The following is a 23,432-nucleotide window of genomic DNA, read 5'->3' as shown; positions in this document are numbered from 1 at the left end:
ATATCAGTACCCAATATAAACCACATATATATAAAAGGTATATTTTTAACTTAGGTCCCTACATCATGTTTACAAGTACTGCCGGTAGTTCTACAAAATGGTATGTGAGCGTGTGTGTGCATTAAATACAAAAAGACAATGGCAAAGCATACCTGATAGGCGCCGTAGCACAACAGTGTTATATAGATAGCTGATTAATATTCTATAACTGAGTCATTTCAAGCTTTATGATTATAAACATCATATACAGCTGTAGGTCCAGTATTTCGCGACATAAACATTACAGCACCAAACGTTTCCGTCATTTGGCAAAATTCAAGCTTTAAGTGAATGTCAAAATGCTTTATAAAGTGTTACTGTGTGTGGTGCTGTGATTTGTATAAAGCTAGCAAATAACATTTCCCCTCATACTTTCGCTTCCTTTTTTTCTCTCAGTAGTTTTTTTGTTTCCTGATAAATCTTGGTGTGCTTTCTGCTTGGCACAATAGCACAGCCCACTTAACTTAAACTCATAAATATGGCTGTGATAAATTAGTCACAAAACAGAATTTTTGGTTCCAAGATTTGTGCAGGGAAAAGATAGACTAGTAATAGGATAAAATCATAATGTTCAGGGCATCTAAACATCAAATCTTCCTGTCGGCAAATAATGCCCTTTCTTTGACGTCTTTCCTTCTAAAAACATGCACCAAGCAATATACTTACAGATTTGACAGAAAGTACAGTCAAAAATTTAAACTGAACTTCTTTGATAGCAGTTTACAACAAAACAGAAAAAAAATTATATCATTGAATAAGACCATAATAACTTTTCATAAATTAAATAATATTTCTTAAGATGATTGGCCTATTGCAACTAAAATCGCTGTACACCCCCAACTCCCCAAAAATAAAATCACCATAAACCTGATTTCAATATTTCATTTTTATCTCTTTCTCTAGTGAGCACTAGGCTCAGAGTCTGACACATAGAATATCTGTACATCTTGGAGTCCTGCTCTACCAAAGCTTCTCTCTTTGTCTCATACACTAAAACCGTGTAAGTAACCTCGAGGTTTGATAGCACTTTGGAGTTGTTGATTGTTTACCAGCTTTATTTTATTTTTTTAAATCGTGAACTATTTTTAGTTTGTTTCTATCTGAGCTAGTCGCTAGTCGTCCTCTGGGGCGGCACCAGTGTCGCCCTCCTCCAAGTTGGTTTGGTCGTTGTCGTTAGGCTCCTCCCCCTCGTCAGGCTCCTCCCCCTCGAAGTCGTCGTCTTCGCGAACGAACCCCTCCAGGGTCTCCAGGCCCTCCTGCGTGGCCTGGTGGGAGTCGGCACAGTCCACACACACGCCGTAGCGCCGTGAGCCGTGCCGTATCCCCACGCTGGCCGCCAGCATGAAGATCTTTTTGCACACCATGCACTTGTACTTTTTGTCCTTCTTGTGCACCTGTAGGGATGGGGGGGGAGACAAGGATTAATGCTGCGTTCATGTGCTGTCAGAATAATTAGAAACTTGGAAATGAGAAACTCCAGGAAAGATCCTGGAATCATCATAAATACGAAAGTTGAAAACCATAAGTTAAGGCTGAAATATGAATGTGAAACTGACACTCCCCCAATCCAGCTAAAGTCATGGGAGAGACTTCTACATAGAGGAAGGGTGGCGACAGTTACAGAGGAAGGGTGGGAAGAAAGAAAGAGAGAGAGAGAGAGAGAGAGAGAGAGAGAGAGAGAGAGAGAGAGAGAGAGAGAGAGAGAGAGAGAGAGAGAGAGAGAGAGAGAGAGAGAGAGAGAGAGAGAGAGAGAGAGAGAGAGAGAGAGAGAGAGAGAGAGAGAGAGAGAGAGAGAGAGAGAGAGAGAGAGAGAGAGAGAGAGAGAGAGAGAGAGAGAGAGAGAGAGAGAGAGAGAGAGAGAGAGAGAGAGAGAGAGAGAGAGAGAGAGAGAGAGAGAGAGAGAGAGAGAGAGAGAGAGAGAGAGAGAGAGAGAGAGAGAGAGAGAGAGAGAGAGAGAGAGAGAGAGAGAGAGAGAGAGAGAGAGAGAGAGAGAGAGAGAGAGAGAGAGAGAGAGAGAGAGAGAGAGAGAGAGAGAGAGAGAGAGAGAGAGAGAGAGAGAGAGAGAGAGAGAGAGAGAGAGAGAGAGAGAGAGAGAGAGAGAGAGAGAGAGAGAGAACAGTGATGGAGTGGGAGTCCATGTCAATGCTGAAATCATATCAGAAGATACTTTTGAGTAAAAAAATAAATGTAAACATTTTGATTTGAGTGTAATACCCCTTTAATTGCGAATTTTGCGACAGAGGATTGTGCTGGTCTAGTGATGCTTTTGCTGCTACATATGTCATGACAGACAAACAAAAGCCCACCCGATTGATGCAAACAATCATGATTGCGCCGGGTATGCTTACTTTGCAGTTAACATTTAATTGAGAAGGTTTTTGGGGAAAGTCTCCACAAGACTTTTATTTTTTTATTTTATTTCACCTTTATTTAACCAGGTAAGCCAGTTGAGAACAGGTTCTCATTTACAACTGCGACCTGGCCAAGATAAAGCAAAGTAGTGCAACAAAAACAACACAGAGTTACATATGGGGTAAAAAAAAAAAAACATAAAGTCAGAAATACAACAGAAAATATATATACAGTGTGTGCAAATGTAGCAAGTTATGGAGGTAAGGCAATAAATAGGCTATAGTGCAAAATAATTACAATAGTATTAACACTGGAATGCTAGATGTGCAAGAGATTATGTGCAAATAGAGATACTGGGGGTGCAAAAGAGCAAATTAAATAACAATATAGGGATGAGGTAGTTGGGTGGGCTAATTTCAGATGGGCTGTGTACAGGTGCAGTGATCGGTAAGGTGCTCTGACAACTGATGCTTAAAGTTATTGAGGGAGATAAGAGTCTCCAGCTTCAGAGATTTTTGCAATTCGTTCCAGTCATTGGCAGCAGAGAACTGGAAGGAATGGCGGCCAAAGGAGGTGTTGGCTTTGGGAATGACCAGTGAGATATACCTGCTGGAGCGCAGACTACGGGTGGGTGCTGCTATGGTGACCAATGAGCTAAGATAAGGCGGGGATTTGCCTAGCAGTGATTTATAGATGGCCTGGAGCCAGTGGGTTTGACGACGAACATGTAGTGAGGACCAGCCAACAAGAGCGTACAGGTCACAGTGGTGGGTAGTGTATGGGGCTTTGGAGACAAAACGGATGGCACTGTGATAGACTACATCCAATTTGCTGAGTAGAGTGTTGGAGGCTATTTTATAAATGACATCGCCGAAGTCAAGGATCGGTAGGATAGTCAGTTTTACGAGGGCATGTTTGGCAGCATGAGTGAAGGAGGCTTTGTTGCGAAATAGGAAGCCGATTCTAGATTTAACTTTGGATTGGAGATTCTTTATGTGAGTCTGGAAGTTAAGTTTACAGTCTAACCAGACACCTAGATATTTGTAGTTGTCCACATACTCTAGGTCAGACCCGTCGAGAGTGGTGATTCTAGTCGGGTGGGCGGGTGCTAGCAGCGTTCGATTGAAAAGCATGCATTTAGTTTTACTAGTGTTTAAGAGCAGTTGAAGGCTACTGAAGGATTGTTGTATGGCATTGAAGCTCGTTTGGAGGTTTGTTAACACAGTGTCCAATGAAGGGCCAGATGTATACAAAATGGTGTCGTCTCGTGAGAGGTGGATCTGAGAGTCACCAGCAGCAAGAGCGACATCATTGATATACACGGAGAAAAGTGTCGGCCCAAGAATTGAACCCCTGTGGCACCCCCATAGAGACTGCCATAGGTCCAGACAACAGGCCCTCCGATTTGACACACTGAACTCTATCTGAGAAGTAGTTGGTGAACCAGGCGAGGCAGTCATTTGAGAAACCAAGGCTATTTAGTCTGCCAATAAGAATGCGGTGGTTGACAGAGTCGAAAGCCTTGGCCAGGTCGATGAAGACGGCTGCACAGTACTGTCTATTATCAATCGCGGTTATAATATCGTTTAGGACCTTGAGCGTGGCTGAAGTGCACCCGTGACCAGCTCGGAAACCGGATTGCATAGCGGAGAAGGTACGGTGGTATTCAAAATGGTCGATGATCTGTTTATTAACTTGGCTTTCGAATACTTTCGAAAGGCAGGGCAGGATGGATATAGGTCTGTAGCAGTTTGGATCTAGAGTGTCACCCCCTTTGAAGAGGGGGATGACCGCGGCAGCTTTCCAATCTCTGGGGATCTCAGACTGTTATCATGATCCCTAACTGGATACACAAAGTGAATGATAGACAGACAAGCGCGCACGTCACAGACAGACGGGCGATATTGCTGAAAATGTATTGGCAGATATTGTGGTACATTTGGCTTTTTAAGCCAATAGTGGCTAACTAGGGGTGGGATTATGTCAATGTGGATTTGATTGGATAGTAGCCGGGAGCTTGATGTGTCTGATACTTGTGAGAGTTGTTTATGACAGTTTGCTGTGAAACACGTGAAAAATACATGTACTTTCAGAATTGATTGGTGAGCTACTCATAGGTGGGCTGGTAGCCACTGTTAGCTCTCTATTGACCTGTTGGATACTCCTGGTGTAGAGGGACACTACACCAGAGGGACACTACACCAGAGGGACACTACACCAGAGGGACACCACCACACCTCACCCCAACCCCCTCTTTTACACTGCTGCTACTCTGTTCATTATTTATGCATAGTCACTTGAATAACTCTACCCACATGAACATATGACCTCAATCACCTCGACTAACCGGTGCCCCCCCACATTGACTCTGTACCGGTACCCCCTGTATATAGCCTCCCTACTGTTATTTGATTTTACTGCACTCTTTAATTATTTGCTATTTTCTACTTATCTATATCTTATTTTTTACTTAACACTTATTTTTTATTTTTAAACTGCATTGTTGGTTAAGGGCTTGTAAGTAAGCATTTCACTGTAAGGTCTACACATGTTGTATTTGGCGCATGTGGCAAATAAAATTTGATTTGATATGGTGATATGGGTGTCGGGTCTGACCAGGAAATGAACAGTTAGGGTAGGGTGTAGGGTCCAACTAGGAAATGAACAGTTAGGGTAGGGTCTAACCAGGGAATGAACAGTTAGGGTAGGGTGTGGGGTCTAACCAGGAAATGAACAGTTAGGGTAGGGTCTAACCAGGGAATGAACAGTTAGGGTAGGGTGTGGGGTCTAACCAGGGAATGAACAGTTAGGGTAGGGTGTAGGGTATAACCAGGGAATGTCTCTTGACGTGCTCTCTGTGGGTGAACAGCTAGGGGAGGTACTGGGTGTTTTAGGGAAGGGTGTAGGGCAGGGTGTAGGGTCTTACCAGGGAATGTCTCTTGACGTGCTCTCTGCGGGTGAACAGCTTGCCACAGATGTCGCAGCTGAAGGAGCGGACACCGGAGTGGATGATGAGATGCCTCTTTAGTGTTCTCCGGTGCTTAGCGATGTAGTTACAGTGGGGACACTTCAGCTTATTCAGGGCTATGTCGGACGACTCGCCTGAGAGAAAAACACAGGTTATCAGGCAGGAGGTTGCTTTCTAATCAGTTGACACAGACAATGAAGAGTGGAATTGGGGGCAGTCATTTGTAGAGCCACTCCAGTCTCTGGCGGTGGAGCCCCTTGGTTCTTCCCTTCCCAATAAAAGAGAGGAGGTGTTGGGTGTGGTGGTGGGATGAGGGGTTGTGTGTGTGGTTGAATCCTCAGTGAGAGGATATCATGTTTACTATGGTGTTTATGGGATGGAAAAACACTCACTCAGAAACCGTTAAATACTCAACTGCGTCAGTTGTCATGGCAACACTAATGTCTAGGGTAATAAGTATAATTTGATTTCTCTACCGAAATCTTGTTTTACCATTAGCCCACTGACATAAAACATTCCACATGTGTAGTTAGGAAAGAATATCTAAAAAAAAAATGCTGTGCCTCAGCTGCTATTAACATTTCACAAGATGTCAACACACCAGGTTAAAGTGTTCAAATAGTACAGCCTCGATAAGCAATTTACACAATTGTGAAGAAAGATGTTTGACAAATCTAGTATGTGAGAAATGTGTAGTGACGTCATACCACCCTCCTAACATCTAAACCACCTAAGGGACAACTGTAGATGTGACTATAGTTAAACTATTGATTTGGCTGGCTAGGCTCACGTCACAGACAGCTGAATGATAGGGTCCTGCCTTTGTCTTTGTTTGAGCCAAGACGCTCTAAACAAAAGCGTTGTCAAGCAGGCCAGGTCGCCAGGGGGCTGAGGAAAAGCAGGTCACCTGTGCTGTGCTCAACTAGCTACAGTGCTATTCACAACACCATCTTGGGGGATATTTACATTTTAGTCAGTTAGCTCCTATCCAGAGCAACCTACAATACTGTAAGTATTCCGATCATTGATCATCACCATCATATTAACCAGCCACCAAATTAGGTTCACGACATAAGGTTTGAAAACAAATCTGTCATAAGTATGTGTTTAGTAATATCGAATCAGTATATATATATATATAACACACATACACACAGTGGGGGGAAAAAAGTATTTAGTCAGCCACCAATTGTGCAAGTTCTCCCACTTAAAAAGATGAGAGAGGCCTGTAATTTTCATCATAGGTACACGTCAACTATGACAGACAAAATGAGAAAAAATAACCAAGAAAATCACATTGTAGGATTTTTTTATGAATTTCTTTGCAAATTATGGTGGAAAATAAGTATTTGGTCAATAACAAAAGTTTCTCAATACTTTGTTATATACCCTTTATTGGCAATGACACAGGTCAAACGTTTTCTGTAAGTCTTCACAAGGTTTTCACACACTGTTGCTGGTATTTTGGCCCATTCCTCCATGCAGATCTCCTCTAGAGCAGTGATGTTTTGGGGCTGTCGCTGGGCAACACAGACTTTCAACTCCCTCCAAAGATGTTCTATGGGGTTGAGATCTGGAGACTGGCTAGGCCACTCCAGGACCTTGAAATGCTTCTTACGAAGCCACTCCTTCATTGCCCGGGCGGTGTGTTTGGGATCATTGTCATGCTGAAAGACCCAACCACGTTTCATCTTCAATGCCCTTGCTGATGGAAGGAGGTTTTCACTCAAAATCTCACGATACATGGCCCCATTCATTCTTTCCTTTACACGGATCAGTCATCCTGGTCCCTTTGCAGAAAAACAGCCCCAAAGCATGATGTTTCCACCCCCATGCTTCACAGTAGGTATGGTGTTCTTTGGATGCAACTCAGCATTCTTTGTCCTCCAAACAAGACGAGTTGAGTTTTTACCAAAAAGTTATATTTTGGTTTCATCTGACCATATGACATTCTCCCAATCCTCTTCTGGATCATCCAAATGCACTCTAGCAAACTTCAGACGGGCCTGGACATGTACTGGCTTAAGCAGGGGGACACGTCTGGCACTGCAGGATTTGAGTCCCTGGCGGCGTAGTGTGTTACTGATGGTAGGCTTTGTTACTTTGGTCCCAGCTCTCTGCAGGTCATTCACTAGGTCCCCCCGTGTGGTTCTGGGATTTTTGCTCACCGTTCTTGTGATCATTTTGACCCCCACGGGGTGAGATCTTGCGTGGAGCCCCAGATCGAGGGAGATTATCAGTGGTCTTGTATGTCTTCCATTTCCTAATAATTGCTCCCACAGTTGATTTCTTCAAACCAAGCTGCTTACCTATTGCAGATTCAGTCTTCCCAGCCTGGTGCAGGTCTACAATTTTGTTTCTGGTGTCCTTTGACAGCTCTTTGGTCTTGGCCATAGTGGAGTTTGGAGTGTGACTGTTTGAGGTTGTGGACAGGTGTCTTTTATACTGATAACAAGTTCAAACAGGTGCCATTAATACAGGTAACGAGTGGAGGACAGAGGAGCCTCTTAAAGAAGAAGTTACAGGTCTGTGAGAGCCAGAAATCTTGCTTGTTTGTAGGTGACCAAATACTTATTTTCCACCATAATTTGCAAATAAATTCATAAAAAATCCTACAATGTGATTTCTGGATTTATTTTTCTCAATTTGTCTGTCATAGTTGACGTGTACCTATGATGAAAATTACAGGCCTCTCTCATCTTTTTAAGTGGGAGAACTTGCACAATTGGTGGCTGACTAAATACTTTTTTTCCCCACTGTATATTTGCGTGAAAAAAAACATATGGGAGATTGGAAGTGATGCAGACAATTACATTGATGGAAGTTACAATCTTTCTGAAATATTAAAGCTGATCTACCCCCTAAAAAAACAAAAAACAATTGAGATGGTTTGGGATGAGTCGGACAGCAGAGCGAAGGAAAAGCAGCCAACAAGTGCTCAGCATATGTGGGAACTTCTTCAAGACTGTTGGAAAAGCATTCCAGGTGAAGCTGGTTGAGAGAATGCCAAGAGTGTGCAAAGCTGTCATCAAGGCAAAGGTTGGCTATTTGAAGAATCTCCAATATAAAATATATTTTGATTTGTTTAACACCTTTTTGTTTACTACATGATTCCATATGTGTTATTTCATAGTTTTGATGTCTTCACTATTATTCTACAATGTAGAAAATAGTCAAAATAAAGAAAAACCCTTGAATGAGTAGGTGTGTCCAAACTTTGGACTGGAAGTGTATTTCTGAACAGACAATGAGCCAACTACTATACACTATAATCACAGGAGAACACAACCCTTACCATTCTCCCAGGACCCCCCTTGCCGGGACTCTTGTAGGAGGCTGTATTGGATCTGGTTGGCCAGTTCTGTGAGAGGTGAAACAAAGACATGATAAGAGGGTCTGAAAGCTTTGAGGGGGGGGGGTGGACGTACACAAACACCAGGCCCCACCTATCCCCGGAGTCTTGTTCAGCAGGGCACACCGTCGCAAAACGTTTTAAAACAAAGTTAAAGTTAAAACGAAAATGAGAGTTTATTTTTGGACAAGTCGCTGAGGTAGACCCTCCCTGTTTCTGTCTGACTTTGTTCTTTCCATTTGGTGCCTAATCCCAGATGAACACGACCCTGGTGCCTAATCCCAGATGAACACGACCCTGGTGCTGCCTATGTTCTGTCATCTATTCCCTAGACTGCTGTAAGCAGGACACTTCTTCTAGCCAGGACACTGTGTTCTGCAGCCTCTCCCACTGGGCTATGGATTAATAAGTGAATGACAGGATGGAGCCCTCAGCCCCTCACTGAGGATCACTGAACAGGCTTAATTAGCCCTAGCTCAGGGCCTGGCCCTCAGAACCTATTGTTAAGTACCTGACCACGGGTCCTATTCTCTGTTCTGTCTGCCTGGGTCAATATTTGGAATGGTGAGGACAGCCCCAGTGCATTAGGGGGGATTAGGGAGGGAGAGAGGGTCAGACCTTAAAAGCTTTGCACCTCCGAGGGATTGAGGGGAGTTATCTATTGTGTGTGCGTGTGCTTGTGTGTATAAAGAGTCAGCAACCATGCAGCCCGCCCTTTTAAACAATCCAACAGCCTTGTTTGGAGAGGAACCAAGACTTTATAGCCATGAATCCAGCAGCTCTGCTATGGTACAGCAGGGGGGGGATGTCCCTGTGGTTCACCTAAAGCATAGCTCCTGTTTTTCCGGTACCAAGCATAAGACAACAGACTGGAAAAGGGAGAGACTATCGAGACCTGTTCAATAAGAAATCTTCATTTTCTGTTGCAAAACGCTGTGCCCTAATGAACATGATCCATGCTGCTACAGTGCTCAGCCATGCTAAACAGCAGCTTCTCCTCATAGTAATCCATACTAGTACAGTTTAGAAGTACTACTACTTTAGAAGGGATTTTCCTCTGATAGGCTGAAGAGACTGAGAGAAAGGGAGAGGTCGAAGTGCCAAATTAGGGAATCATATTGTTGCATTAATGATGACACACACATGTTACTGGAAAACCCTCTCTACATTAAAGTGCCCTGAGGAACATGAGCTAAGATCATTTGTGTTGTGTTTAAAGGAGCCTGAGGGAAGAATGTGTCCACTGCTTTCCTTCATTAGGAGTGAAAACCCCCCACTTAATACATGATATCATTCCATACAGCATACCACTTAATGGGGGGCAGAGCTGGGACTGTGTATGTGTGTGTGTGTGTGTGTGTGAGCGTATGTATGTGTGTGTGTGTGTGTGTGGCTGTGACAGGCTCATAGACTTAGAGATTACCCAGGGTTTCTGTGGTATGGGGCGGCAGGGCGAGGAGAGAAGTGGGCCAGCTTAAAAACGCTGGCCATACTCATATATGCATACCAGGCTGGCTGGCCTTCACTCTGGATCAGACCTGGGTTCAAATACTATTTGACATTTTTCTAACACTTTGAGCATTATCTCAAGCCCGCCTGAAGTGCCAGATGGGCGGGTTTTTGCAGTTTGGGGATTATTTTATTGGTCCATTAAGCCAGGCAAGCTCAATCGAGCACAGATAAAGTATTTGAAATGATTTCAACTAGTTTTTGAACCGCTCTGGGTATGGTGACTATCTGGTCACACTCGCTGCCATCCATAGCTGAGAGAGGCCATGTCCAGTCAGTGTTGGACGTACAGTAGCTAGTTAGTTAGCTCTCTCACTCTCTCACTCTCTCACTCTCTCACTCTCTCACTCTCTCACTCTCTCACTCTCTCACTCTCTCACTCTCTCACTCTCTCACTCTCTCACTCTCTCACTCACTCACTCACTCACTCACTCACTCACTCACTCACTCACTCAGGAACAGGGCTGAATGCTGAACTAACTCAGACTTCTGCAAACTTTAAATGCCATGACTAGAGGCATGGTTGTCATACCATGTCAGACTAGGAACTACATAGAAAATGCTAGGACGTACACATTCACTAAAACAGGCCTGCTGTTTGGTCATCTAAAGAACTGTTGGTCCGTTCATGTGTTGTCTGTGGGGGGGGGGATTTAGTGCAGTGCATTTGGACAACAAAGTTGTATTGTTTTGAACTGTTGGTCTGACCATTGGCTACCTAAAGATCTGCTGGTGTGAGTGAGAGGAGGGTGTGGTGACGTACCTGCGTTCTCAGAGAGGAAGGAGAAGTCCTCCCTGGGGTAGGAGGCTGAGGGCTGGATGAACATCCCTTCGTCAAACCCTTCCTCCGACTCCGGTGGGATGTTGTAGACGAACCGCCGAGTGATCTGTTTTTTCCTCCGCCCGCTACCCGGCTCCGCCCTCTGATCTTCCCGCTTCACTGCCACCGGCCCGCCCGCCGCCGCCCCGGGAGCCGGCTCGTTCCAGACGAACACCGGCCCCGGAACGCTCGGCGGCTCGTTCTCAGCCGACTCGGACGAGTTCTCGCAGCCCCAGCCGGAGCTCCCCAGGGCACAGCCCTCCCCCGCAGACACCTCCACATCACTGGGCTCCTCCTTCACGCTGCCTCCCCCTGCCTGGTCCCCATTGTTGACATGACCACTGGCTTTTATCGACAGCTTGGACAGGATGCTGGTGGCCCAGAAGTTACTCCCAGGCTTCTTGTTGGTGCTGCTGTCCGAGCCCACCTGTCCTGCTCCATCTTTGGCCACCGTTCTCCTCTTGTTGTAATCCACCACCACTGAGTCGGGGGCCTCCTGCTTGATGCTGATGTTGAGGGCTTCCTTGATGAACGACCGACATGAGCCCACCACCTCAGTCATCTGGAGGTAGGAGGCCACGGACATCACCTCGATGGCGTTCTGACTGGTCAGCAGGAGGTTACCGCTATACAGGAAGTCCAGGATGACTGAGAACCCCGCCCCGGCCGCCACGTCGAGGTGGGTGACGGTGACTGTGGTCGTCTGGTCACACGACGAGGATGAGTTCTCACTCTTGGTCAGGCAGTAGAGGGTCTTGAAGTAACGGCTCCCGGCCACGAGGATGTTCTTGTGCGCCCGGAACACCTCTCCACTCACCACGATGTTGACGTCACAGAGGATACCTCCTTTGCGTTGTTTGTTGAGTTCCTGCAGCAGCTGGTAGCAGTAAGAGTCCTGGTTGGGTTTGTTGTTCCTGTAGTAGTCTTCTGTCTCCATGTCTGTGCCCTTGGGGGAGTCTTCACAGCCAGGCCGCTCCAGCTCCTGGTAGACAACACACACACACACACACACGATTATTGGCTAGGGACAGAAAGGACAGGGACAAGGACCTGGCAGGGGTGAAACTGGTCTGACTGGCTCCATAATGGGGAAGGTGAGTTGTGGTGTGGGGTTGCTTTGCCTGGTGGAAACTGGAAATGTAGGAAAGCCTACCACTACTACTCCAAAATAGGTAAATACACTGTCACGAGAGAGTGGCTTGGGTTACGGTTACTCCCAACCTTTCAGATGATGGTGCAGGTCACCTAGATCCAGATTAAGCCTATTTATTCTCTATCAAGATAAATACTATTTTCTTCCCATTTTTTTTCTTCTTCTTGCCAACCCTCCCTCCATCCTCCATGGGAGTTTCCCAAGCAGGGCAGCAGGCCAAGTCGGTACGGAGAAGAACACAGCACTAAGTGAACGGTTGCTACACTAACACACTGTCTGCATACATTTCTGCCTCGTTTTTTAAAGAAATTGCATAGCAGATGTCCTAATCCTGAGTAATTTACATTGCTCGAGCCCCCCCCATCCCTATCTGCCTACTCTGACTGACTGGAAGCCCTTGTCCAAGCAGGCAGGATGGGGTTGTAATCAGGAGCAGCAAGGCTCTCTCTTAAATGCCAGCTAATGCTAGATAGAGGGAGAGATGGGGGGGGTATAGATAGAGGGAGAGATGGGGGGGTATAGATAGAGGGAGAGATGGGGGGTATAGCTAGAGGGAGAGATGGGGGGTATAGATAGAGGGAGAGATGGGGGGTATAGATAGAGGGAGAGATGGGGGTATAGATAGAGGGAGAGATGGGGGGTATAGATAGAGGGAGAGATGGGGGTATAGATAGAGGGAGAGATGGGGGGGTATAGATAGAGGGAGAGATGGGGGTAGAGGGAGAGATGGGGGGGTATAGATAGAGGGAGAGATGGGGGGTATAGATAGAGGGAGAGATGGGGGGTATAGATAGAGGGAGAGATGGGGGGTATAGATAGAGGGAGAGATGGGGGGGTATAGATAGAGGGAGAGATGGGGGGTATAGATAGAGGGAGAGATGGGGGGTATAGATAGAGGGAGAGATGGGGGTATAGATAGAGGGAGAGATGGGGGGGTATAGATAGAGGGAGAGATGGGGGGTATAGATAGAGGGAGAGATGGGGGGGTATAGATAGATAGAGGGAGAGATGGGGGGTATAGATAGAGGGAGAGATGGGGGGGTATAGATAGAGGGAGAGATGGGGGGTATAGATAGAGGGAGAGATGGGGGGGTATAGATAGAGGGAGAGATGGGGGGTAGAGGGAGAGATGGGGGGTATAGATAGAGGGAGAGATGGGGGGTATAGATAGAGGGAGAGATGGGGGGTATAGATAGATAGAGGGAGAGATGGGGGGTATAGATAGAGGGAGAGATGGGGGGTATAGATAGAGGGAGAGATGGGGGGTATAGATAGAGGGAGAGATGGGGGGTATAGATAGAGGAGAGATGGGGGGTATAGATAGAGGGAGAGATGGGGGGTATAGATAGATAGAGGGAGAGATGGGGGGTATAGATAGATAGAGGGAGAGATGGGGGGTATAGATAGAGGGAGAGATGGGGGTATAGATAGAGGGAGAGATGGGGGTATAGATAGAGGGAGAGATGGGGGTATAGATAGAGGGAGAGATGGGGGGGTATAGATAGAGGGAGAGATGGGGGGGTATAGATAGAGGGAGAGATGGGGGGGTATAGATAGAGGGAGAGATGGGGGGGTATAGATAGAGGGAGAGATGGGGGGTATAGATAGAGGGAGAGATGGGGGGTATAGATAAAGGGAGAGATGGGGGGTATAGATAGAGGGAGAGATGGGGGGTATAGATAGATAGAGGGAGAGATGAGGGGTATAGATAGAGGGAGAGATGGGGGGTATAAATAGAGGGAGAGATGGGGGGTATAGATAGAGGGAGAGATGGGGGGTATAGATAGAGGGAGAGATGGGGGGTATAGATAGAGGGAGAGATGGGGGGTATAGATAGAGGGAGAGATGGGGGGTATAGATAGAGGGAGAGATGGGGGGTATAGATAGAGGGAGAGATGGGGGGTATAAATAGAGGGAGAGATGGGGGGGTATAGATAGAGGGAGAGATGGGAGGGTATAGATAGAGGGAGAGATGGGGGGTATAGATAGAGGGAGAGATGGGGGGGTATAGATAGAGGGAGAGATGGGGGGGTATAGATAGAGAAAGAGATGGGGGGTATAGATAGAGGGAGAGATGGGGGGTATAGATAGAGGGAGAGATGGGGGGTATAGATAGAGGGAGAGATGGGGGGTATAGATAGATAGAGGGAGAGATGTATCTTATTAAATTAAATACTTTTTTCTTTACATAGTTGAATGTGCTGACAACAAAATCACACAAAAATTATCAATGGAAATCAAATTTAATCAACCCATGGAGGTCTGGATTTGGAGTCACCCTCAAAATTAAAGTGGAAAACCACACTACAGGCTGATCCAACTTTGATGTAATGTCCTTAAAACAAGTCAAAATGAGGCTCAGTAGTGTGTGTGGCCTCCACGTGCCTGTATGACCTCCCTACAACGCCTGGGCATGCTCCTGATGAGGTGGTGGATGGTCTCCTGAGGGATCTCCTCCCAGACCTGGACTAAAGCATCCGCCAACTCCTGGACAGTCTGTGGTGCAACGTGGCGTTGGTGGATGGAGCGAGACATGATGTCCCAGATCAATTGGATTCAGGTCTGGGGAACGGGCGGGCCAGTCCATAGCATCAATGCCTTCCTCTTGCAGGAACTGCTGACACACTCCAGCCACATGAGGTCTAGCATTGTCTTGCATTAGGAGGAACCCAGAGCCAACCGCACCAGCGTATGGTCTCACAAGGGGTCTGAGGATCTCATCTCGGTACCTAATGGCAGTCAGGCTACCTCTGGCGAGCACATGGAGGGCTGTGCGGCCCCCCAAAGAAATGCCACCCCCACCATGACTGACCCACCGCCAAACCGGTCATGCTGGAGGATGTTGCAGGCAGCAGAACGTTCTCCACGGAGTCTCCAGACTCTGTCACATGTGCTCAGTGTGAACCTGCTTTCATCTGTGAAGAGCACAGGGCGCCAGTGGCGAATTTGCCAATCTTGGTGTTCTCTGGCAAATGCCAAACGTCCTGCACGGTGTTGGGCTGTAAGCACAACCCCCACCTGTGGACGTCGGGCCCTTATACCACCCTCATGGAGTCTGTTTCTGACCGTTTGAGCAGACACATGCACATTTGTGGCCTGCTGGAGGTCATTTTGCAGGGCTCTGGCAGTGCTCTCCTGCTCCTCCTTGCACAAAGGCGGAGGTAGCAGTCCTGCTGCTGGGCTGTTGCCCTCCTACGGCCTCCTCCACGTCTCCTGATGTACTGGCCTGTCTCCTGGTAGCGCCTCCATGCTCTGGACACTACGCTGACAGACACAGCAAACCTTCTTGCCACAGCTCGCATTGATGTGCCATCCTGGATGAGCTGCACTACCTGAGCCACTTGTGTGGGTTGTAGACTCCGTCTCATGCTACCACTAGAGTGAAAGCACCGCCAGCATTCAAAAGTGACCAAAACATCAGCCAGGAAGCATAGGAACTGAGAAGTGGTCTGTGGTCACCACTTGCAAAACCAGTCCTTTATTGGGGGTGTCTTGCTAATTGCCTATAATTTCCACTGTTGTCTATTCCATTTGCACAACAGCATGTGAAATGTATTGTCAATCAGTGTTGCTTCCTAATTGGACAGTTTGATTTCACAGAAGTGTGATTGACTTGGAGTTACATTGTGTTGTTTAAGTGTTCCCTTTATTTTTTTTAGCAGTGTATATATATGTACATATATACACACACAGTGCATTCGGAAAGTATTCAGACCTCATTACTTTTTCCACATTGTTACGTTACAGACTTATTCTGAAATGGATTAAATAATTTTTTCCCCCTCATCAATCTACACACAATACCCCATAATGACAAGCGAACATGTTTTTAGAAATGTTTGCAAATGTATTACAAATAAAAAACAGAAATACCTTATTTACATAAGTGTTCAGACCCTTTGCTATGAGACTCGAACCTGTGGCAAATTCAATTGATTGGACATGATTTGGAAAGGCACACACCTGTCTATACAGTGAGGGAAAAAAGTATTTGATCCCCTGCTGATTTTGTACGTTTGCCCACTGACAAATAAGTTATCAGTCTATAATTTTAATGGTAGGTTTATTTGAACAGTGAGAGACAGAATAACAACAACAAAATCCAGAAAAACGCATGTCAAAAATGTTATAAATTGATTTGCATTTTAATGAGGGAAATAAGTATTTGACGCCATCTCAATCAGAAAGATTTCTGGCTCCCAGGTGTCTTTTATACAGGTAACGAGCTGAGATTAAGAGCACACTCTTAAACGGAGTGCTCCTAATCTCAGCTTGTTACCTGTATAAAAGACCTGTCCACAGAAGCAATCAATCAATCAGATTCCAAACTCTCCACCATGGACAAGACCAAAGAGCTCTCCAAGGATGTCAGGGACAAGATTGTAGACCTACACAAGGCTGGAATGGGCTACAAGACCATCGCCAAGCAGCTTGGTGAGAAGGTGACAACAGTTGGTGCGATTATTCGCAAATGGAAGAAACACAAAAGAACTGTCAATCTCCCTCGGCCTGGGGCTCCATGCAAGATCTCACCTCGTGGAGTTGCAATGATCATGAGAACGGTGAGGAATCAGCCCAGAACTACACGGAGGATCTTGTCAATGATCTCAAGGCAGCTGGGACCATAGTCACCAAGAAAACAATTGGTAACACACTACGCCGTGAAGGACTGAAATCCTGCAGCGCCCGCAAGGCCCCCCTGCTCAAGAAAGCACATATACAGGCCCGTCTGAAGTTTGCCAATGAACATCTGAATGATTCAGAGGAGAACTGGGTGAAAGTGTTGTGGTCAGATGAGACCAAAATCGAGCTCTTTGGCATCAACTCAACTCGCCGTGTTTGGAGGAGGAGGAATGCTGCCTATGACCCCAAGAACACCATCCCCACTGTCAAACATGGAGGTGGAAACATTATGCTTTGGGGGTGTTTTTCTGCTTAGGGGACAGGACAACTTCACTGCATCAAAGGGACGATGGACGGAGCCATGTACCGTCAAATCTTGGGTGAGAACCTCCTTCCCTCAGCCAGGGCATTGAAAATGGGTCGTGGATGGGTATTCCAACATGACAATGACCCAAAACACACGGCCAAGGCAACAAAGGAGTGGCTCAAGAAGAAGCACATTAAGGTCCTGGAGTGGCCTAGCCAGTCTCCAGACCTTAATCCCATGGAAAATCTGTGGAGGGAGCTGAAGGTTCGAGTTGCCAAATGTCAGCCTCGAAACCTTAATGACTTGGAGAAGATCTGCAAAGAGGAGTGGGACAAAATCCCTCCTGAGATGTGTGCAAACCTGGTGGCCAACTACAAGAAACGTCTGACCTCTAATTGCCAACAAGGGTTTTGCCACCAAGAACTGTACCTTGTGGTCCTCTGTAGCTCAGCTGGTAGAGCATGGCGCTTGTAACGCCAGGGTAGTGGGTTCAATCCCCGGGACCACCCATACGTAAAAATGTATGCACACATGACTGTAAGTCGCTTTGGATAAAAGCGTCTGCTAAATGGCATATTATTATTATTATTATTATTATTATGTTTTGCAGAGGGGTCAAATACTTATTTCCCTCATTAAAATGCAAATCAATTCATAACATTTTTGACATGCGTTTTTCTGGATTTTTTTGTTGTTATTCTGTCTCTCACTGTTCAAATAAACCTAACATTAAAATTATAGACTGATCATGTCTTTGTCAGTGGGCAAACGTACGAAATCAGCAGGGGATCAAATACTTTTTCCCCCTCACTGTATAAAGTCCCACAGTTGACAGTACATGTCAGAGCAAAAACCAAGCCATGAGGTCGAAGGAATTGTCCGTAGAGCTCCGAGACAGGATTTTGTCGAGGCACAGATCTGGGGAAGGGTACCAAAAAATTTCTGCAGCATTGAAGGTCCCTAAGAACACAGTGGCCTCCATCATTCTTAAATGGAAGAAGTTTGGAACCACCAAGACTCTTCCTAGAGCTGGCTGCCCGGGCCAAACTGAGCAATCGCGGGAGAAGGGCCTTGGTCAGAGAGGTGACCAAGAACCTGATGGTCACTGTGACAGAGCTCCAGAGTTCCTGTGTGTTTAGGTTGTTTAAAAAATTAAAAATAAAATTTTTAGAATAAGGCTGTAACGTAACAAAATGTGGAAAAAGTCTGAATGTATATATGGGGGATTGGAAATGATGCAGACAATTACTTTGATAGAAGCCACACTATCTGCAATATTAAAGCTGATCTACCCCCTAAAAAAAATGACCTAGGCCTACTTCCTGGTTGCATAAAGATTCATCTTTACCATCTTTAACCCAGTAGCGTTCACTGGGTGGTCTTGACACCAGAACTGACAGGTCACAATGGTGGGGATACGTCCTGTTATTGACGCCGTTAACTGACCCAGTAACCCAGACTGGTCACAATGGTTGGGGTACAGGCCTGCTACAGTACTGCATGTAGGCTCTGTGAGATGGGCTGCAATACGGAGCTATGGAGTCAGGCTAGGACTCCCTCGTCTCTCCTGCTCCAGCTCGGTTCATCCTTCATCATTCCTCCAGATGTGCCACGTGTTACAGTGTGTTAGTGCTGTTGGAGAGCGGATGCTGCTGGATCGGCAGGTCTCTCACACTGCTCTGGCTGACTGGCTGGGTCCAAAAGAGAACATCATGGTGACAATATCCACCTCTGACGTGGCCATTTGTTGTGAGCCAGGCCTAGAGATAGTTAGTGGTGGAATAATAAGTGTACAGGGGCAGGGGTCGTTGATGAGAGAGTTGGTCATCTAAAATAAATTCCATCTGCATCCTTATGCTATGTATAGGTTACTACTATCGATGTTGCCTTTATTAAAATAGCTGACTGAAACTACTTCAATACATAGCCTACCTACCAATGGATATCCTGTGATGTACTATAATCTCTTACCATGCCCTTAGAGTAAAATTCTCAGAACGATATCTCACAACACCAAAACAAACCAAGGGCCATGCGGGCAACGAGAGCCCTGGCTAATGAGGCCACACACACAAAATGATCAGTAACATTGTTCTCAGAGACAACACCACCAGTTTCTGTTTACCCTTGCCCTTCCTCTATTCACCCCAAATACACACAAACACCCCTGTTCCTCTAACATCCATCTACCATCCTGAGGCCAGCTAGCTCCACACCTCCCCTAACCCGACCGTCTCCCAGATGACAGAACACTACTACAGCAGTGTGAATGACCCTAAGGTGTGTGGAGGGGAGCCAGGCCTCTCAACAATGCAAAGGGCTCCTCATAGGGTTGAAGGATTCCTGGGAAGAATTCTCTCCCTCCCCACCCCTCTCTACACTTCCTTGGCCTGCACCCCCAATACACATCTATTTCACAGGGTGAAGCATCTGCAGACAAGAGATAAGAGGAGCCCCCTCGGCCCACTCCGAGGGCCGAACACTACCCCGACCCAACCCAGGGCTGTATGGTGGTGCTGTATAGACCAGAACTGTACAGCCCAGACCCAGGCTGTATGTATGAGACCCACAGACCCACAGTCAGTCAGCCACAGCTGCTTTGGTCTGTGTGTCCTCGCTATAGCAGAGCTAATCGAGTTAGGTTAGCCACGCAGCTGGGCACGACTTTGGTCTGGAATTAGGTGAAGAAAATAATGATGCCATATTCATGTGCTGCTACAATGCAGTTCACACAGTTAATATTCAAACAGTATTAGGCTACTATTATATACGGGGAAAACACCACAGGGAAAACCTCATTTGCATATATTTAACTTTGACCTTAAATAAATTACAGAAATGTAAGAGATTTTAAAGACCATCTAAAACCATATAAAAAAATATGCCTCGACGTGAAATGAGGCTATAGCAAAGTGTTTAAATACACGGTGGATAAGGCAGGTGGTGTCTGTCGTGTCCCTCCCTCTCCTTAACATCTAAACTCATGCCAGGGTCTTGTTGCCAACCATCCGGGGTCGTCTTGTTTCTAGGGAGGAGGACTACTGCTTCATCTGCTCTAATCTCTCCTCTCACTGGATTTCCTTCTTAATTCGTGATGTGTACAAGTTAGTGGATTGGACGGAAGGAACTAGCCATGCAGTGTGATCCAATCCTCTTGCGTTTCACTGACAAATGAAGAGTCAAATTGTGGCTGCATGCTCTTAATTCCCCTGACAGCTTTAATCAGAGTCAGGATAGGAAGTGATAGATATCCATTTGGTAACTGGGATCTGTAGTTCACATACATACATACATACATACATACATACATACATACATACATACATACATACATACATACATACATACATACATACATACATACATACATACATACATACACTACTGTGACTACCCTTTAACCCTGTGTAAAAACACTGTAGCCTAATTACTAGTCACAACATGTTGTTAGATAGGATTTTAGTAATTGCTTTGTAATTGTGTAGTAGAGGAGTCTGACAGTTTTTGTACATACACAAGTCAAGTGAAATGTTTCATCTCGTCCAGAAGCGGTTTCATATGTCCTATGGTCAGGACTATTCCAAATATGTGATTTATTTGCATCAATATTAACATATTAATCCTTTTCACATTGGTAATTTCACCAAGTAGGCTAATCAATGTTTGATATCAAGCTAACAGCGGGAATAACCCTTGGTGATGGTCTTTCAAGAGGGTATAATGGTTTCAGTTCTCCTCTACATACAATCTGACAATGTATGGCTATTTAATTATATGATATGAAACAACCATACCATAATATTCCCCCCATTAATCCATACATTGATGGGGTGACAAGGTCAGATGTTGCTGTGCCGACCCATGATGCTGCCTGCATACATATGAACCCATTAGAGTCAAATTGTACCCATTAGAGTCCCATTGTAACCTATTCACAGAAATAATTGCATCTGAGGCCGGGAGGAAGGGTAGAGGTAGCTAGCTCTCAAGCTGCTGGGACTTGATTTACCTCTCCTCCTGTCCAACCTAGCCTGTGACACACCATCTATGGATTTTGGGGAGTCATCTAGCACAATGCCTCTAATTTAGGTGCCCCAAAGGGGAGGAAGTGAGAAATGCGCCAGAGGACATTCTGCTCTTTACTGTGAGCGAGCCAGTAAAATGACATTTAAAGCAGAACAGAGGAGTGGTTGGGTAGGCAGGGGTTCAATTCCCCAAATGCTAATAGGGTCAAGCCCTTCCCTTTGGCGACCTCTAGCTAGCAATCAACCAAGGTAGTTGCTGATAACTAGTATGTGTACTGTCCTTGTGGCTATGGAAATGTAAAATAACAAGCGAAGCTAGCTAGCCACCCATTACTTTTAGAATAGTACTGTAAGCTAAATGGGACTCACACTGTTACTGGCCTACAGGCTAACTCGAACTAGCCAGATTTGTTTAACTAGTAACTGGTTTCTGTAGTAATGTCACCATTAATCACATTTTATTCACGTGAGCTGTAGGTATTTAGATTGACATGGGATCAGGCTAGCTCCCATTTACTATCAAACATTAACATCAGTTTCAAACTAGCAAGTGACATTAGCTAGCTAAAGTTAGCGAAATAGGAAGCCAGCTAGCTAGCTAGCTAGCCTCTCGCGGGGAAATTAAACTGCCAGGGAACTGTTAGGTCGCACTAGCCTGGCTAGTAAGCTACTCGAAGTCAGCTGTGCCTAAAACAGAAGCTTAGCAAGCCAATTAGTTAGTTAGCTAAGGTAGCCACTTAGTATGGTTAGCTGGCTGTCTATTTTGTTTCTCAGATAATATTTGCTAACTTCGCTAGCTACAGACAACTAAAAATGAAAACCATAAATGACGCGGATGACACTTTACCTGCTTTGTCGGGTCATTCCTCCCGTGCTCAGAAGACAGGTGATGTCTCAGCAGCAAGGGCCGCTTGTAATTTCGACTACCTCTGACCAGCTCGTCGTTGTTTTTAGTGGCAATGTTGTGACACCAGGAACAAGACATAAGTCCCGTCTCCTGACAAAATGTGAGCCATGGAAACTCCTGTAGCCATGAAGCTTGGAATTGGGAGTGTTTTTGGAGTAGCGTCTGCGGTCTCATTTCTACCCAAGACTTCCTGCCAGCTTCGCCTCTGTTGTCCTCGGATCCCGTGCCACCGCTGCCTAAGACAGCGCCGTCCTCGCTGTTCAGGCAGTTACCCGCTGTCCGGCTGTTCCCTTCCCTGGACTCGTCTTCTCCGACAGTTACTGCCACCCAACCGACACGATCCTCTCCGTCCCCGGCTGCCCAGTTGCCCCCTTCCGGGTCCTCTTCCTCCTCAGCCTCTGGTTCTGTGCTATCGCTGACAGACCCCCCACCCTCCACTCTCCCTTGCGATGGTCCTTTTGCCCCCAGGTCCCTATCCTCTTCTTTATCTGGCCTGGTCCCGTTCAAATGTCGGTCTTGACAGGCCTGGGCCTCCAAGCTTTTACTGTTGCCCCCACCGACACCACTGGAGCTGGTTACGGCTAATCCACCTCCTCGGAACGCCAGCGACCTGCGGTTTCTCTCTCCGGACATTTTCTTAATATATTAAAATCTACCACTTTCTTAACAATATTCCTACCGACTAATTTATATTTATTTAAGTGTTCTATGTTACGGATCCGAATTAAATGGCTGGTTGTCGTTTTTTCCGCTTTGGCCTCCTGGTGAGAGTATGTAGGTTATGCGGAAATAAATAAAGCTTTTAAACGCATAATGAATTTCAGGGTTCTAGCTGCGTCCGCGCAGGCCTGCAGAGGTCGAATGGCAACGACTTTCCCCACAATGCACCTCGATCAGAGAAGGGGGGCTGTGTGGGGGCTCATTTAAAGGAAGATGGGGGTGCGGTTAACAGCATGGCGTCTTTTATTTGAGTGGCTTTTCATCTTAGGTTTTGCTTGTCTTCACCAATACATCCTTGTCCTCCTTTCATACCTTCTTCCAAGCGGGGTGACAGTCCCCTTGTATTAACTGCGTCAAATAGATCAAGTGCGCTTATCGTGTATGTTTTATATTAATTCCAATGGACAGGTACAACAAGTGATCTAACGCACAAGGTGTGGTGGTGACATAGCCTACCGGTTACCACAGCCACAAAGTCAACATTGGCAAATCGTAAAAATTCCTGATTTTTTGTTGTTGTTGCTTTTGGGCAGTGGTGGAAAAAGTACCCAAATGTCATACTTGAGTAAAAGTAAATATACCTTAATAGAAAATTACTTAAGTAAAAGTGAAAGTCACCCAGTAAAATACTACTTGAGTAAAAGTCTAAAAGTATTT

The 23,432-nt window shown here is 45.9% G+C and overlaps 1 protein-coding gene across 1 annotated transcript; it reads right to left on the bottom strand.

Annotated features, from left to right (window-relative positions):
• Positions 1-391: 391 nt before the first annotated feature.
• On the bottom strand, positions 392-22,927 carry LOC121572285 (zinc finger and BTB domain-containing protein 10). The gene is made up of 5 exons (XM_041884303.2): positions 21,996-22,927; positions 10,984-12,022; positions 8,655-8,720; positions 5,318-5,493; positions 392-1,433 (listed from the first exon to the last, which is right to left on the bottom strand). The coding sequence occupies exons 1-5, from the start codon at positions 22,686-22,688 to the stop codon at positions 1,152-1,154; spliced, it is 2,256 nt and encodes a 751-aa protein (XP_041740237.2). The 5' UTR covers positions 22,689-22,927; the 3' UTR covers positions 392-1,151.
• Positions 22,928-23,432: the final 505 nt, after the last annotated feature.

This window comes from Coregonus clupeaformis, chromosome 29, assembly GCF_020615455.1.
Source record: "Coregonus clupeaformis isolate EN_2021a chromosome 29, ASM2061545v1, whole genome shotgun sequence".
NCBI lineage: Eukaryota > Metazoa > Chordata > Actinopteri > Salmoniformes > Salmonidae > Coregonus > Coregonus clupeaformis.
Note: the sequence above shows the minus strand (reverse complement) of the source record. Positions and strands in the feature narration are given on the sequence as shown.